A 17,444-nucleotide genomic window follows, 5' to 3' on the forward strand; every position below is an offset into this window, starting at 1 on the left:
AGAATTAACATTTTCATCTATTGTTGATGCAAAACCCAACTTGACATTCACAGCTTCTCAAGATGTTAAACCCTATACTACAACAGAATTTTCATCTTCTAAAGACACAGAAACAGAATTTTCAAGTTTTTCATCTTTTGATAAATTTACACCCAACAATTCATTTATAAGCTTGCAAGATGTTAAACCTGATGTTACATCTGAGTTTTTAATTTGTAAAGATAAAAAGCCTGCTGTATCAACATTATCAACATCTGAAGATAACAAATCAAAAGTCACAACTTTATCAACTTGTGAAGATTCAAAACCAGATTTATTGACAGGATTTTTATTTTTTGAGGATAAACAACAAAAAGGGCTTGAACTTCAAGTTGAAGAAAATCTCCAGTTTTCTGGAGACAAAAGATATCAAATTGTTTCTAGTCTCAAACACAAAAGGCTTTATCAAAGTTCTAACTTAAAAAAACATAAAACAGGTCAAGAAGGAAATGAGCAAGTTGAATATGATGGTAAGCATGAGAATCTTTCTCAAAGTTGTAATTTCAGTCAAAAATAAAAAAGAGCACTCAAGAAATAAGCAATACATATGTGATATTTGTAATAAAAAGTTTTCTCATCGATGTAGAATATATACACATGTGAAAATGCATTTAGGAGATAAGCCACATCAATGTGATGTTTGTCATAAAAGGTATACTGAAAGTTCTGGCTTAAGTAAACACAACAGAATTCATTCAGGAGATAAGCCATATGAATGTGATGTTTGTCATAAAAGGTATACTGAAAGTTCTGGCTTAAGTAAACACAACAGAATTCATTCAGGAGATAAGCCATATGAATGTGATGTTTGTCATAAAAGGTATACTGAAAGTTCTGGCTTAAGTAAACACAACAGAATTCATTCAGGAGATAAGCCATATAAATGTGATGTTTGTCATAAGAAGTTTTCTCAAAATTCTAGTTTAAAAACACATAAACAGGTTCATTCAGGAGAAAGACCAAATGAATGTGATGTTTGTCATAAAAGGTTTTCTCAAAGTTCTAATTTAAGAACACATACAAATGTTCATTCAGGAGATAAGCCTCATGAATGTGATGTTTGTCATAAAAAGTTTAGTCAGAAGAAAAATTTATTACAACACAAAAATGTTCATTCAGGAGATAGGCCACATGAATGTGATGTTTGTCATAGAAGGTTTTTTCAAAGTAATAATTTAAGAACACATAAAAAGGTTCATTCAGGAGAAAGGCCACAAGAATGTAATGTTTGACAACCAAGGTTTTCTCAAATTTCTTGTTTATCTTCACATAAAAAAGTCATTCAGGAGATAAGCCACATGAATGTGATGTTTGTCACAGACGATTTTGTCAAATATCTAATTTAAATACTCATAAAAAATTCATTCTAGAGATAAGCCAGGAAATTCATCATGACTAAAAACCAATGTTTTTTTATTCAATTAAATTAATTGCATTTGTAACATGTTATATAGGCCTAGCAATTTTATCATTCTGCATTCCCTCTCAATATGAACTTTTAGCCAAACCTCAGACACCTCTCTGCATGCAATGTGTTTAAAAAGAGTACAATATAATTTTCTTCACATATTCATATAAGCTATAGAATTTAGATATTAACCACACATAACAATTTTATAAATAAACATTTTAATTTTTTAAATCAGCATAAAAATTATCAATTTGAAGAAAAGAAAGACTTAAGCTGCAATTGTTACATTTTGGTATCTTAGTTTCAACACAATGTGATTATTGGTTAATTATTTTATTTGTATTCTTTACTATTTAAAAAACAAACATTGTAAGACCTAATGAAAATTCTAATGTAGTGAATCATTAAAAATTATAACATGAAAATTTTATAAAATAAAAAAGCTAATTTAAAAAAAAAAAAAAAAAAAAAAAAAAATTATTTAATAGTCTACACATGTTATAGCAACTTTTTAAGACGCTTAGGAAACTTTGGATTAAAATGAAAGAGGTAATAAAATATTGTTTACCTCCCCTGATTTAATTTCTATGATAGAAATTATCTGTAATAATGAGTAGAGTTTATCCCCGTTTTAAATTATTTCCCTTAGGTTACAGGTGGGTTTAAAAGACTGGACGATAGCTTGGGGAGGAGGTCTTAGAGGACTCGAGTACTAAATAGCAAGTGGACAGAAGGCAGGGTAGCACTCATGTTTGATGAGATATGCTGTAAATAATGATAAAACCTTTGGCAGACGATTGTGCGATGGAAACAGACGTCAGCAGACTGGTTCAGAGGCGTAGCGATCCTTCCCGCCCGGGGACAAACTTTCGATTTGCACCCCCGCTCGAACTTTTCATTTGCACCCCCCCTCAAACTTTCGATTTGCACCCCGCCCCCCCCCTCGAACTTTTCATTTGCACCCCCCCTCAAACTTTCAATTTGGCGCCCCCCCTAAGGTCGGCGCCCGGGAACATATGTCCCCCCCTCGCTACGCCTCTGGACTGGTTAACTATTAGTGTTTCTTCCAGAAATTTTTTTTCCGGGGGGGGGGGGGGCACTTGAAATTTTCGGGGGGGGGGGGCGGACACTGTTATAAGTATATATATTTTTGCTATACCAAATAATATTATGATAATATTTAGAAAATTATGTGTATTTATGTTAATTTTTTTTCGCTGGCCTATGGGACAAATCTGCTTTGTTATGGAACTAATTCAATCGACATGCCTAAAATAATGAATCGGCATATTCCATTATTTTATAATTTTAACAGCAATTAATTGACTTAAGGTAAACAGAAAATGTCGGTCTTTGCATTGATAGTAATTTCAGTGTAGAAAATAGTAGCTTTACTTCCCTGTTATTGGAGTAACAGAGAGTGGATTTAAAAAAATCTTTACCGTCGTTTTTCTAGGCACTTATCTGATGGTCTATTACAAGCCAAATGCTAGCGCACCAAGTAGGGAGAACAATGGCTACAAGGTAGATTGTACTAGATATATTTTTGTGACATTTGGGGTCATATTTACTAAAGGTTATGTGGTCTAGGGATAGCAAGGACGTCTGGATAAAGAACTGACCACACTGTCCGTTTAGATGCCCAGGTCACAGAAACAGGTTAACTCTACTTCACCCGATAATAGTTAAATATGTGTTCTCTCCCTTTGTTGGTGTTGCCCTTCACTAAAGGTGTGGGTTGAGACAAATTACTTATATATTTTGTTGTGGAGAATTAGAAAGGAAATAAATGTAAAATGTCTACCAATAGCTGAAACTCCGCTCACAAACGACCGAGGCTGTCAAGTTTGAGTACTTTTAAAACATCTCTATGGGGACGGAGTGGTCTGGCGGTAGAGAGCTCGACTGCTAACCCGTAAGTCTCGAGTTCGAATCCGGGTTCAAGTCAGTACACCGTCCCTGAGTCCACCCAACTCACGTTAGGGAAAGCAAAGGCGGCTGGGATTAGTGTTGGCCACAGATATGCCGAGGTCACAGAAACAAGTGAACTCTACTTCACTTTTCCTAAACATCTCTATAAGTGTGTAACTATATTATAATATTCAAATAATCAAATTATAGCATCCCAAACCCCAGCCTCTCACCTTAAACGTTTCGTAGATAAAACAAGCTGATTGCATAGTAAAACAACAACTACAATTCGTTCCAAAAGGCAAGAAAGAATAATGTCAAAAATGGGAAGGTACTTTTTTTCTCGTGAGGTTTTAAAATCAGGTCACCCAGGTCGGTCAGTTAACGTGTGGGAGTGTAGTGACGTCACGGGAATCAAACTTGTTTTGTGTCAAAAACCGGCAAATTACCGGAGATCCGGTCCATTCCGGGTTACCAACATTCACAATAAATGATTTAAAAAAAAATCTTCTTATACTGTAGAACATTATTATTGTACCTGACAATAGCTAGTGGGAAGGGAGGGGGTTGACTAGCATCTGATGTTTAGAGGCCGCCCCGATCGTCAAAGAACTACAACAAGAGGTAAACAACACTAGTGAGTCACCAAGGTGCGGATAGTTTTACAAACAAGGACCGACTAGGCTCGTTTTAAAATCATCATATGTATAGACCCACTCACATTTGGTAACTCTAAAAACACATAGACGACAACTCTACTTCATCTGCACTAGAAAGGAGTTGAAGTCGAGAAATAATTGTTCAACCTGAAGCATTATTTTAAAGCAAATTAAAAGTTCCCATTTCAGACTTAAAGGATCCATAAGGCAGATGAAGTAGAGTTCATATGTTTCTTGACCTCGACATGTAAATGGGTGGTAGGTCAGCATTGTTGATTCATCCCCTTACGTTTGTGTAATGTCGTATTGTGAGATTCATCCCATGGACATTGGGTAATGCTGTATCGATGCGTGGCAAGCGTGACGTTTCAATTTGATTCAGTATGTACACAATCTCACCAGATAAAATGGGTTCTTCTTCATCATCTTTTTAACTCCCAGTGGAGAATTGCCCTTGCAATATTATTATTTATTTTTCTGTCACTTTCTATTTTTTCCATTTCTTTTCAGCTCTTTACAATAATTTTCAGTTTTTTTTTAATTTTCTGCACCAGGTGTTTTGGATTTCATTTTTGCTTGCTCCTTAAGGAATCCATGTAATTTTTTTGTTGCCTGCTAAATAAAACATGTGGCATGTTTTCTAATTGAAAGCCTATCATCTCAGATAAAGGGGAGTTAATATGACCAAACTGTAATCGTGTGCCTTCAGTAACCTGCCCTTGACCACATAAGGCGGAGGCTTTGAGCATGTTGTAACAACACTGACCGTCGTCTGCTGTGGATGGCATGCGTCACCTATCAAGGATCTTCCTGACCACATCATTCCCTCACAAATCCTGACCGCAGGCCGTGTAGGAAGGACATCAGCAATCAGCATCGATACCTGAACACAGCTTAGGTATCGTTGGTCAGTGATTAGTTTTCATGTCTGCTTCCTGTGTTCTAAAAATAGAATATTCTTAATGCTGTTTAAAAAAAATTCATAAAAAACGTTTTAATAACAAGCTTTTATGTAACAATGCACTAAAAAGTAGAAAATAAATTATAGACTACTATTTAAATAACTATAAAGAAAAGCGTGGGTCACTTTAGTATCTATTGGATACCTTTACTAATGTTAAGGAAGACACCCACTCTTTTCTTTATAGTTATTTAAATAGTAGTCTATAATTTATTTTCTACTTTTTAGTGCATTGTTACATAAAAGCTTGTTATTAAAACGTTTTTTATGAATTTTTTTTTTCAGTACTTTACATGTTTTATTTGCAATAGTGTTACAAGACTAAAAACCATTGCGCGTCTATTGAACGTGATAGCGCAGCTATTAAACCTGATTGAACGTGATGACGTATGTGGTGTGGTTGGATAGACATGCCTACTAATTCGGTCCAAATTTTAATTAATTCATAAAAAATTAATTAGGCATCCAATGGAGGCGAGCGAGTTGACGAGATTCCTTCCATAATGTTGTTGTCATGGAATAAAAACGTGTTTTTTTAGATTTAGACCGTAAAAAAAAAATAAAAAATAAAAACTTAAGCCTAAAATTAATTTAGAAATTTTATATTCTTAGAATAAATGCTATAAAAGTTGCAAATCCAGAGAACTTGAAAATAATTTGTTGAGTTTAAGGCTACATTTCTATTTATTTTCATCAAGCCTAAGTTATAACCGGATGTTTCACTTTCGTAAGACAAATATTGATTGGCTATACAGTAACTTAGTGATCGATAACTATTTGTTTACAAAACTTTGCAGATCAAGTTTTTAAATAACAATGCAAATTTAAAACCCCATGACCTAGTTTTCTATTTTTAGCTTACAATGTGTACAATAAAATCTATGGCAGCCTATCCAATAGCAGGATGCCATGTTTATGTCGCCATTGCACGTGAAAACCAAATTGTTTTTGCTTTTTTTTTAAATTTTATTTAGTTACCGAAAATATTATAAACATCAAATACATCCAATCTTTGGTAAAGTCCGAAAAAAACCAGACAGGCAGGATTTTATAACCATATTAATTGTAAATACGCTGTGCATGATTTTTTAATGAATTTATACACCTCTCAAATACCTTTGAGACTTTTCTCGCTGGTGTCCATTAAGTCAAATTTAGATTCAGATTGCATTGTCTTCATGTCTTGACCCACGTGCCAACTGTGAATCGTATCGGTCAAGTAGAACTGTCCGAATTTTCACTCCTGCGTTTCCATCTAGACTGACGACAGACTGTCGACAGACTGTCGACAGAGGAAGTGAGTTAAATAAAAGCTTGTAAAAAAAAGAAACCATTTTAAATTGAGATTTAAAAAAAGGACTATTGTTAATTAAGATAATTTAAAAAAAAAACGAAACTAATAAAAATTTGAATGAAAGTTGAAACGCTTTCAATTTTAAAATTCCTTCTTTTTTTTATTTAGGGGCTCTTCACATGCAAATCGGAGCCGGCCCCAAGCCTACTTCACATAGACGGTATTTTATTTCCTCGTTGGTCAAGGTCACAATTCCTCTCAGGGTCACATGTAATGAGGAGTAGCTTTCACTTCCGGGTCCTTCAATCAGATGTTTCATATGTGGCAAGAAGAGTGCGTGTGTGTATGTGTTAGAAAGGGTGGTGGGGGGAGGTATTATCACGCGGTGTATGACTTGGGATATGACGAGAGCCTATTAATATGTGCAGGTGTGGGAAAGGGTGGGGGGTATGAGGATGGGGGCGTTTCCTGAATAATATGGAATAGTAATTTTTAATGTCCATATATGATTAGGTTAAAGATAAATCGACCCCCCAATGCACAAAATTACCTATCAATATACAGATCATTGTGATAACCTGAATCTTTGGGGAAACAGCAGAGTTTCTTTCATGCTCCCCCACCAACCCCGAATAAATAAAAGGCAAATAATTTATATAGAAAATATATACTTTAATCAGTCCCGTCCTCTCGCCCCCCCCCCCCCCCCAACCTTCCCGGAAGTCGAAGTCCGCCTCACCACCTGAGAAAAATGTCTAAAAGAAAAATTATGAAACGCATTTTTTTTGTTATACAATTTAAAATAGTTAACACGTTTATTTTCTGGAAGATGAAATGCGTACAAGAGTTATGTGAAACTGTATCTAGTCTAGTTTACATATTACATAAAAACACGGAGGAAGGGTACGTTCAATCGCTCAAAAAGTTGACATATTTTGTGAACTAGTCACCCCACTCGATTGGTGTTCAAGAAGCTTAAAAAAATAGTTCAGCAGTTACGTAACCCAATCGACCCAGATGAGCAGATGGGGGAATCGATAAGGATTGACCAACCATATGGAAGTACTTGATCAGCCGACTGTGACTAAAAATAGAACGCCAGTCATTTCCGAGAATAGCACGACAAGGGGAGAGAATGCCCGTCGCTCCCAGGTGGGAGTGTTGGTGACATGCGCATGTCAGCCCGACACGATACTATGGCTGATCTTACTTACAATTTTAGCCACATTGAAAATAAAATAACAACACGGCTTTATTTACTGTTTTGTGACATGCGCATGTCAGCCCGACACGATACGATGGCTGATCTTACTTACAATTTTAGCCACATTGAAATAAAATAACAAAATGGCTTTATTTACACAAGTTCTCGTGCGAGACGTTTTGACAAAATAAGAAAAGAAACACGGAGAAATGAAATCGTTATAAGAAGAGCATTCGGTTGTGGTCAAGTCAGCCGATTGTGCTGTGAAAAAAATTGGAGGGGGGGGGGGGGTGGGTTGATCGGATAGAATAATGTAAGAAAGAGAATGAATGATCCTAAAGGGATGAATAGAGGGAGTAAGATGGATACAATATTAAATGCTTGGGGTGAGGGGTGGATACAACCGCATGACACGGAGATATAGAGGAGAAAACAAGGAGAGTCGGGAGGAGGGAGAGAGGTAGAGAGAGAGAGAGAGAGAGAGAGAGAGAGAGAGAGAGAGAGAGAGAGAGAGAGAGAGAGTATAAAAACAACGAATGCAGAAAAGAAGGGGATATATTAGTGAAGAGATTATTGGAAAGGAAAACATTAGAGTCTAGAAGCTTGTATTTGTATAGTTTAATAACAAAAATAGCTTTAGATCCCCAAAAGGATATCAGAGAAACAGAAACCAAATAAATTCAGCCTTAATGGTTTAACAATATGTATGTAGATTGAACTATACATAAAACGTCACTTCCGTCAAAATTAGATTGTTCAGTTCAGCTACGACACGCCCCCTCCCCCCCACCCATGTCCTGTTTACGACCCTTATCAAAAAACAAGGTCACCACGAGTTGAAGGTCGACTCGACCTACCCAGCAGGCGTGAAGTGACTCAAACCCGCACACGCTGGGCGGAAGTAAATGTGAGTCAGTTTAACAATTAGGGCTACACAAAAAATGACGTCACGCTATTCTAGCCGATTCCCCCCCCCCCCCCCCCAACCCATCCGTTGCACACAGCCAACATCCTTACCCACAATTCCGATATGAGGTCTCAAAGTTTATTCACCTTTCTTAAACAACCATCGAAAATTGATGTTGTTTGTCAAAGACAACGAACTCAGAGCCCGACCCTCCGCCCAAAAGCCATCTCCACACATAAACAACGAACAGGAGAATGTAATAATAATATTGTTTTATTTAACGAATAAAGCAACACACCATACTATTAAAGAGACAATAATAAATCCATGATCTTTATACCTTGAGGCGTAGTTTCGTAATAAAATTTTATTATTATTATTATTACGATACTATCTGGGCGTATCTAGAACTTACCGCCCTTCTTTCCTTACATTAAAATAACAAATCAATGTGCTCGAATATACCCCCAACCCCTCCCATCCCAAGAATGCCATAATAGATCTGTATCTCTATCTCTATAGTAATACCTATCGCCCATAAAACACAAAGTAGATATTTGTTGGATGAATAGTAATATATAGTATGCTTGGATAATTCAGAATTAATTCTAAGTAAAGTCTGCGCCCTTGTGAGAAAAAAAAAGTAAAAAGATTTCTTGATTATCAAAATACCAAATTAATAAAAAAACAGCAGATACAAATTGAATACAATTCTACAGTTTTCATGAAAATGTAGCAAGTAATTTTTTTACTGCTTGTACTGTGACTTATTCAAACACTGGGCTAGGGAACAATCTATACAAGCAGTCCTCACGAAGATTTGTTGCAACTCTTCCGCCCCAAGGATAAATTCTTTAATGAGCTATAATTAATTAAATTTCCTAAATGAAAAATGACCTGCGTTACTACAAAGTGACATAACGGAAACCCAAAACACATATCTGTTGTATTTTCTCAAAACAAAAAAAAAGTCGTTTGTCAAGTTTTAAAATCGATCTGTCAAGTTCTAAGCGCTCAGTAATTTATTCTTATGGCCTAAGGGGCCATTACTCCGTGGGTCGCTCCCGAAATTTGTCGTTTTATCTTTTTATCTAAAGTCCACTTTTTAATATAAAAAGGTAAAGAAAAAAACGTAGTAAAAAAAAACAGCCTGTCTCCTCTTCAGCGTGATAAATTAGCATTAAAAATTGAAAAGGATGAAGGTGGTTGAAATTAGTTCTTTTAAGGTGCGGAGTTCATTGTGGTTGGTTCATTAGGAAGTTGTGAGAACTTTGTGTTGTATTTGGGCTTGATTGGATTACGTTTTTTTTTCTTCTATTGGTAGGGACTTTATTCTAACAAACGGTAAGTAAAGTTTTTATTTTTTGTTTGCGATTTTGATTCTATATTACTACATCTCATTTCTTCTTCCTCTGTATATATGTTCACTTACTCATTGAATAAATATATGAAAAATCCAAAAAAAAAGAAGTCTACTGATAAATTTTCAAGAAGCCTGATTAAAATAAAATGTATTAAAAAAAATTAAACATTACTTAAATTAGTTTTAGAATACCTCATATCCTACAGCTTAATTTTTATGTTAAATTTGCTACTCTATTTCAGACTACCCATAATCCACCCCCTACCCGCAAGCCTTTCTGTACAACAAACGAATGAATCGAAATTTGGTATGTCGGATTATCGCCCTGTCCTCATGGCTGGTCACATGTGTTCGGGGGTTCTCCAGCGGGGCGCCCGACAGCGCTTGCAATCCCATGATGCCACAGCACAACGCTGACCCCCGACCCCTGCCAGGACCTTTTGGGATCATACTCTCCAAGGTCACGTACTCACCAATGGAAACACTGCAAGGTGCGTTGACCAGTGTGTTGGGTCACATATGTTATGTGTGGTATCACCAGTGTTGTGTGTGGGATCACCGGTGTGTGTGGTCACACGTGTTATGTGTGGGGTCACCGGTGTTATGTGTGGGATCACCGGTGTTATGTGTGGGATAACCGGTGTTATGTGTGGGGTCACCGGTGTTATGTCTGGGATCACCTGTGTTATGTGTGGTCACAAGTGTTAAGTGTGGTGTCACCGGTGTTAGGCGTGGGCCCAAACACGGTGTTATGTGTGGATCGGTGTGTGGGTACATGGGTGATGTGTATGGTGTGTGGGGTCACCAGTGTAATGTGTGTGCCCGGGTATGTGTGTGTTGATGTGTGTTTTTCTCTCTATTTGTGTGCCGCCGTGCGAGAGTGATATATATCAGTGCCTATGTATGTTGGTAATAGCGCGTACCGTTATAAGTGTGTGACGGTGTAAGTTGGTGTGTGTATGTTTCGACGTATGTCTTGATTACATCGTAACACTTTAAAAATTTACAACTGTTATATCCTGGTCGCTATAATATATAATATACACATATATTTAATTAGCTGACATTACAACTTACATTAATAACCACACTCACACCATTTTTTTTTATAGCTAGTGCGTAGCAAAATGACACACTACTGGAGAGTAATATCTCTAAATAAAAAAAAAACCAAAAAAAAAAAAAACAGTGAATTAACGCGAGTTACTGAACGAAAAATTCAAACATGCAAAATATTGTGAAGTAGTGACAGAGCAGTGTTAAAATGATGTGACTATCAGTGCAGAGAGAGCAATTCATAAAAAAATGTGTACATTAATGTTTTTTACAGTGACCATAGCAGACAGCACGCAGTACAAAGGTTTCATAAATAAATGTGTACATTAACGTTTCTCACACAGTAACCATAGCAGGCAACACGCAGTACAAAAGTTTCATAAATAAATGTGTACATTAACGTTTTACACAGTAACCATAGCAGGCAACACGCGGTACAAAGGTTTCATGATACAAGCTCGAGACGTAGACTCAGTGGATTTTCTGGGAACCTTCACGGAAACAACAGATGCGCGGTTTGCTTGCACACAGGGGCTGGTAAGTTTTTGGGCTCGTAGAATACGTCATATGGACTGAGGACAGATATTTAAAGCAGTTTCTAAAAATAAAAAGAAGGGTTGCAAAATTAAACTGTAATACAAAACTAGTTCGAACCCTCGGGCAGATGAGGCTCGTTAACTGGGGACAGCCACTCTTCTAGGAGAGACAACTCCAAAATTAAAACAACTGCTGCCTTGTAGTTTGTTCTTGGTTGGACAAAGGCTATGGAAGCAAATCCAAAAAGAAAAGCAGGCTGAAATCGGAGTCAATGGCCTCAATGGCGCATAACCAGTTGACACGTACCGCTTAATTGTGTTGGAGGCGTGGTCGAGTCGGCAAAAAGCTCATGGTTGATAAATTCGAACAAAGTCTCGAGTTCAAACCCACTGGCAGCTAAATCTCGATCCCCTTCAACACTAATAATTAAGAACGAAGAAGAAGAAGAAGAGATTACAATACATTTACAGAGAAAATTAAAAAAAAACGTCTTAGACATATTTTAACATTTAACTAATTTAAGGATGGAGTAAATATTCATTCTAATTAAATAAGGATAAATAAAAATGAACCCTCTTTTAATGGCTATTGGTTAGGACTATTCGAGACTAACTGTTCCTGTTATGTATTAGAATAGGAACCTCACATAGGCTTACTATATTTGGAAACAAATTGTTTAAACAGTTTTTCCGATTCTATTTTAGGCATTAACACATCGAAATTCAGCGTTAAAAGGCAATTTGACATTTGCGTGGAAGGCACCTACTGAAGCTACAAAAAGGATAATCTTTAGGTAATTTTTAGGACCCTGTTAGCTGGCCAATGTCTAATTGTCGTATGCACAGCATATTTACCTAACATTCCGTTAGATTTATCTTTATATGAAGTTGAAACATTTCTCCAACAGGTTGACCGTTGTCGAAACCTTCGCGACTATCTACGTGGACATGCGCTCTGTGGTTTTACTACCTGAGCTCACAACAACTGCAGCTGTGCCGACAACAACATCTACTCTACCATCAACTACAACTACTCAACCATCAACGACATCTACTGTGCCAACAACGACAACATCGGTGCCAGTAACAACGACAAAAGGGCCTATTACTACAACAACGGTTCCAGTGCCCACAACAACGCCACTAACCACTACAACAACGATAATGACCACAACGACAACAGCAAGGCCCACAACAACAGCTACGCCACTGAGCACAACAACAACTATGCCACTGAGCACCACAACAACGGTACTGACCACTACAACAACGCCAACGACCACAACGACGACAAGACCCACAACAACAACAACAACGCCAGTGATTACAACAACCATACCACTAACCACAACAACAGCGCCAGTGCTCATCACAACGATGCCAGTGACCACAACTATACCATTGACCACAACACCGCCCGTGACCACAACCACCATACCACTAGCCCCAACAACAGTCCCAGTTACCACAACGGTGCCAGTGACCACAACGACGACAAGACCCACAACAACAACAACGCCGCTGACCACCACAACAACGCCCGTGACCACAATCACCATACCACTAGCCCCAACAACAGCGCCAGTGCTCATCACAACGGTGCCAGTTACCACAACGATGCCAATAACCACATCATCAACACCAACGACCACAACAACAACAAAACTCTCCTCTGCTACCTCAGTCTTTACCACCAGTACATCAACTTCACCAATCCCGATCACAACTGAAAGAAATACAACCAACACACCCATTACAACCACAAACATACCCACCACCACCCCAGTCACAACCACCACACAGCGCACCACAACAAACACAACGTTAAACACATCAATTCTCACGACCGCAATACCTACCACTTCCACAACCTCAACCATCCCCAATCTTCCCACCACATTAACAACAATTATAAACACAACCACATCATCTGCAGCCAGCACTACCACTATGTTACCTTTCAGCACAACCGCTGCCAATACCACAACCACCAAGATCACCACAGCAGTTCCAACATCCACTACATCAGCCACTACTATGCCCACTACACCATCAACGACCCCTCTAGCAGCAGCAATACAAAATGTTGCGACAACACAAACTACAATGCCAATGACAACCACACACACAACCACACCGACAGTCACCACAACAGCATCTACAACAGCACCAACAACCACAACACCACAGACAACTACACTACCTACCACAACCACACACACAACTACACCGACAACCACACCAACACCTACAAGCACAACCACACAAATGCACACTACCACAACAACAACAGCCATTCCCACAACAACCACACAAACATCCACATCCACACCCTCAACCACAGTACAACAAACCACACACACTTCATTTGAACCAACAACCACACCAATCACCACACCAACCAGTGTAATACTCACAATACTCACGTCAACCACAACTCTACCACCCACGACTACGTCAGCCACATCAACAACCACACCACAAATAACCACACCACAAACAACCACACCACAATCCACACCATCCGCACACCAACACGACTCAGCATCGACTACAACAACTTCAACAGATAACTCTGGTTCTAACAAGGCAAACGTAAGTTAAAAAAATTTATTTCACCTTTTTACATTTTATATTAATTATATTATTACATTTAATTTAAGGTAGCATTATTAAATACAAAGTGTTGAATTCAATGCTAATTGTCGCGGAATATAATCTTTGTAAAGACAGATCATATTTTAATACATGTTTAGAGCCTACCCCCTATCTCTTTTACAAACCGAGCTGGACTACACCGCCTGTGGGTGGGGGGGGGGGGGGGGAAGGGAGTGACACCATTAAGAAAACTGGTTAATTCTATGTAGAACACTTGCTTTGTTTAGAAATGTAACACCGTATTACAATAAGGTGCTACAATACCTGCAATGGATGTGGCACTAAATTAACTTCAGGTGTAGTGCACTCAAAACCAATAGAAATAAAAATACATGTACACAATCATACTCTAACCAGGGTCAACACCCTGAGGTATGGCATACGGTGTCACCCTAACTGTCCCTAACGAAGGGCATATTCTACCAACCTTCATTTACATTTTGTATTCAATTCATTGTACATTTTTTAAGCATTACATCAGTTGGTTACATCAGATAATATTTAGCTAAACTATCGTTTTTAAATTAAAACATAAAGGCTTTAATAGATATGGGCCTACACTGAGTACATAGCTAGAAGTACAACACAATTTTGATTAAAATTATAACAAAATAGAAACGTTTTTTAAATTCGGTGGTTTTTCTAACGTTCTCATGTTATTGTGTAAAAGTAAGCGTTGGGATACCACTTCCAGTGGGGTCGGGATATTGAAATGATAGGTAAGTTTGTGACGAAACCCCTCGTTTTTCGAGAAAACCCATTTAGGCGAAAAGATCTTAGAAAAAGAAGCATTATCATAATATGATATTTCACTGTAAAACGATTTTGTTTGTGTACTCCATATACGAGAATGTAAAAAAAAAATCTAATTAACTGTAAGAAATTATGATTCAATGATTGGAAGAATTTAATCAAAGCTGGAATTTCTTCGTTCAATATCACGCTCTTTCAACTTCACTCACAATAATCACGTGACTCAGATTCTGTTCACGTTAACGTTGCAAATAATACAAACTTACCGCATATCTTTTAATTACTTAAAGTACCAAATCAAGATCAGGTGTAATGAACATTAACTAATTTTAAAAAATATGTTTTTGAATCAATATTGTTTCACAATTTTTTATTTCCTATTCATATAGGCTTTGACGAGTGAAGAGAGCGGGAAATCCCGAACGAATTTAGGACTATATTTAGGGTTGCCACTTGGTCTTGTGTTGTCATGGGCAGCCATCGTTCTTGTAGCTTATGTGGTGAAGCGCTTCTGGGTATGAAGGATGCTAAACAGATGTCTATCGTAAACAACATCTTCTCTGAAACATTCATCTCAGGGGCGTAGCGAGGGGGGGGGCGGGGGGGTGCGGACCGCACCGGGTGACACCATTTAGGGGGGTGACACCAAGGCAAAAGATAGCAAAATATATAGAGAAAAACTCGAGGGGGGGGTGCAAATCGAAAGTTTGAGGGGGGGGGGGGGGGTGCAAATCGAAAACTCGAGGGGGGGGTGCAAATCGAAAGTTTGAGGGGGGGGGTGCAAATCGAAAGTTTGAGGGGGGGGGTGCAAATCGAAAATTTGAAAGTTTGTCCCTGGGAAGGGTCTCCTGGGAAGGGTCGCTACGCCTCTGGGGGGGTGACACCATTAAGTGCCGCACCGGGTGACACCCGACCTCGCTACGCCACTGATTCATCTGAATATACACGCAACAGGCATTATAAAATTTTGAATTGTATATTAATAATTATGTACATTGTCGATAACCTATAATGCTTAATTCTAAGTAAGTTAGATTGAAAAAGTAAAAAATTGCATTAGAACAGTGACGGTAACAACGAAACGACGTCTAAAGTATTTATTTGTACTTATATAAATTAACAATGTTAAATTATTACTCCGTCTAAGATTTCCATATTTCCTTGAAAAATAAGATTTTATGCTCACGCTGTATAAAAAAAAAAAAACAACTCTAAAATTGAAAAAAAAAAAAAAAAAAAAAAAAAAAAAAAAAAAATCGCAAAAACTGTTTGAACGCACTTGATGTGTCTGTCTGTCTGTACCGTAACCAAATCTCTATTGTTATTTCCCCGTGTTTTCTTTTGCTTACCTCTTGTATGCGTTATGTAAAGTGTTGAATTGAATTTGTAATGATAATGATAACTAGAATACCCGTCATCCCTTGGATAACTGTGGGTTTCGGGGGTCATCCATCAAAAAACATCACGTCTGTCACTCAGAGGCATAGCGAGCCTTCCCGGCGCCCGGGGACAAACTTTTCGATTTTAACCCCCCCCCCCCCCCAAGATTTCGATTTTCAACCCCCTCCCCTCAAACTTTTGATGTGCACCCCCTCCGCCCCCCACTCAAACTTTCGATTTGAACCCCCCTCAACCTTTCAATTTATTTTTCCAAACCATTTTGGCGCCCCAACATACGTCCCCCCGCCCCCCCCCCCCTTCACCTCCCCCCGCCTCCCCTTCCCCCCCCCCCCGCCTCCCCTCCCTCCCCCCGCCTCCCCTTCCCCCCCCCCCCCCCCCGCCTCCCCTTCCCCCCCCCCCGCCTCCCCACCCGCCCCCCCCCCCTCCTCGCTACGCTACTGCAGTGTCACTTATCGTCACAAAAACAGAGCCCACATTCAAAAATATGTTTCTTATCTTTTAAAAACACCGAAAACACCGATTTCGGACTATCCCTTCATATACTGACGTCACATGTGACCTACTCAACTCTACTTCACCTGCCCAGTGTCCCGCCAAGTCTCAGACAACATGTTTTTATCGTTTAAAAAACGATTCCAGCCGAGCATGTCTCTGACCACACTATCCTTTCATATGGTTAGGACAAAGAAACAGATGAACTCTACTTCACCTGCCCTGTATCCTGCCAAGTTCAGATAGGCAACTTTATCATTAACATCTAAAAAAAAAAAATTGAAAAAAAAAATCATTTTTTATCATTAACATCTAAAAAAAAAAAAATTGAAAAAAAATATCATTGACATATTGGTCTAGAACCTGTACTACTCGCATGAGAGCGGACTACGCTACAAACTTAGCTATTTACTCGTGACGTCACAAATGAATTTTTATACTATACTTTGATGCAACTTGATTTCGAGCGTCTAGTCTAGAAGTAGTAACTTTCAAATTAAATTTTATCTTAAATTAGCCAAACAAAGATTTATATAAAATAATTAAGGCCTGAAATAGATTCTAGATGTATTAAGGCCTGAAATAGATTCTAGATGTAGAATTTACATTAAGTCTAGATTTAGAATTTACATTGAGTTTAGTGACCTAGATCTAGATCTAGGCTAGATTCATAAATTTCCTTCGACAGCTGATCTTTAGATCTAGAGAAATTTATTGTAAAACTAAATGAAAAAAGACAGTTGAAAATTGATATAAGTGTTGGAACGTAATAAATACAGCAAACGGACGTATTGTTAAA

General features: G+C 38.1%; 1 protein-coding gene across 1 annotated transcript; it reads left to right on the plus strand.

Moving 5' to 3' along the window:
- Window positions 1-9,569: 9,569 nt before the first annotated feature.
- LOC131929657 (mucin-2-like) lies at window positions 9,570-15,339 on the plus strand. Its single transcript, XM_059285963.1, has 6 exons — window positions 9,570-9,730; window positions 9,992-10,240; window positions 11,218-11,342; window positions 12,047-12,135; window positions 12,250-13,936; window positions 15,142-15,339. Exons 2-6 carry the CDS (start codon window positions 10,042-10,044, stop codon window positions 15,271-15,273), a joined length of 2,232 nt encoding a protein of 743 aa, XP_059141946.1. The 5' UTR covers window positions 9,570-9,730; window positions 9,992-10,041; the 3' UTR covers window positions 15,274-15,339.
- The last annotated feature ends 2,105 nt before the right edge of the window (window positions 15,340-17,444 follow it).

Source organism: Physella acuta, unplaced genomic scaffold, assembly GCF_028476545.2.
Source record: "Physella acuta isolate Inbredline_101_S28 unplaced genomic scaffold, ASM2847654v3 ptg001661l, whole genome shotgun sequence".
NCBI classification, from domain to species: Eukaryota; Metazoa; Mollusca; class Gastropoda; family Physidae; genus Physella; species Physella acuta.

Excerpts from the sequence above, each read along its gene's own strand:
- LOC131929657 (XM_059285963.1), top strand. The coding sequence starts at position 10,042 with ATGAATCGAAATTTGGTATGTCGGATTATCGCCCTGTCCTCATGGCTG. Across the intron at positions 10,241-11,217 it reads ACCAATGGAAACACTGCAAG|TAACCATAGCAGGCAACACG; the intron begins GTGCGTTGACCA and ends CGTTTTACACAG. Across the intron at positions 13,937-15,141 it reads CTGGTTCTAACAAGGCAAAC|GCTTTGACGAGTGAAGAGAG; the intron begins GTAAGTTAAAAA and ends CTATTCATATAG.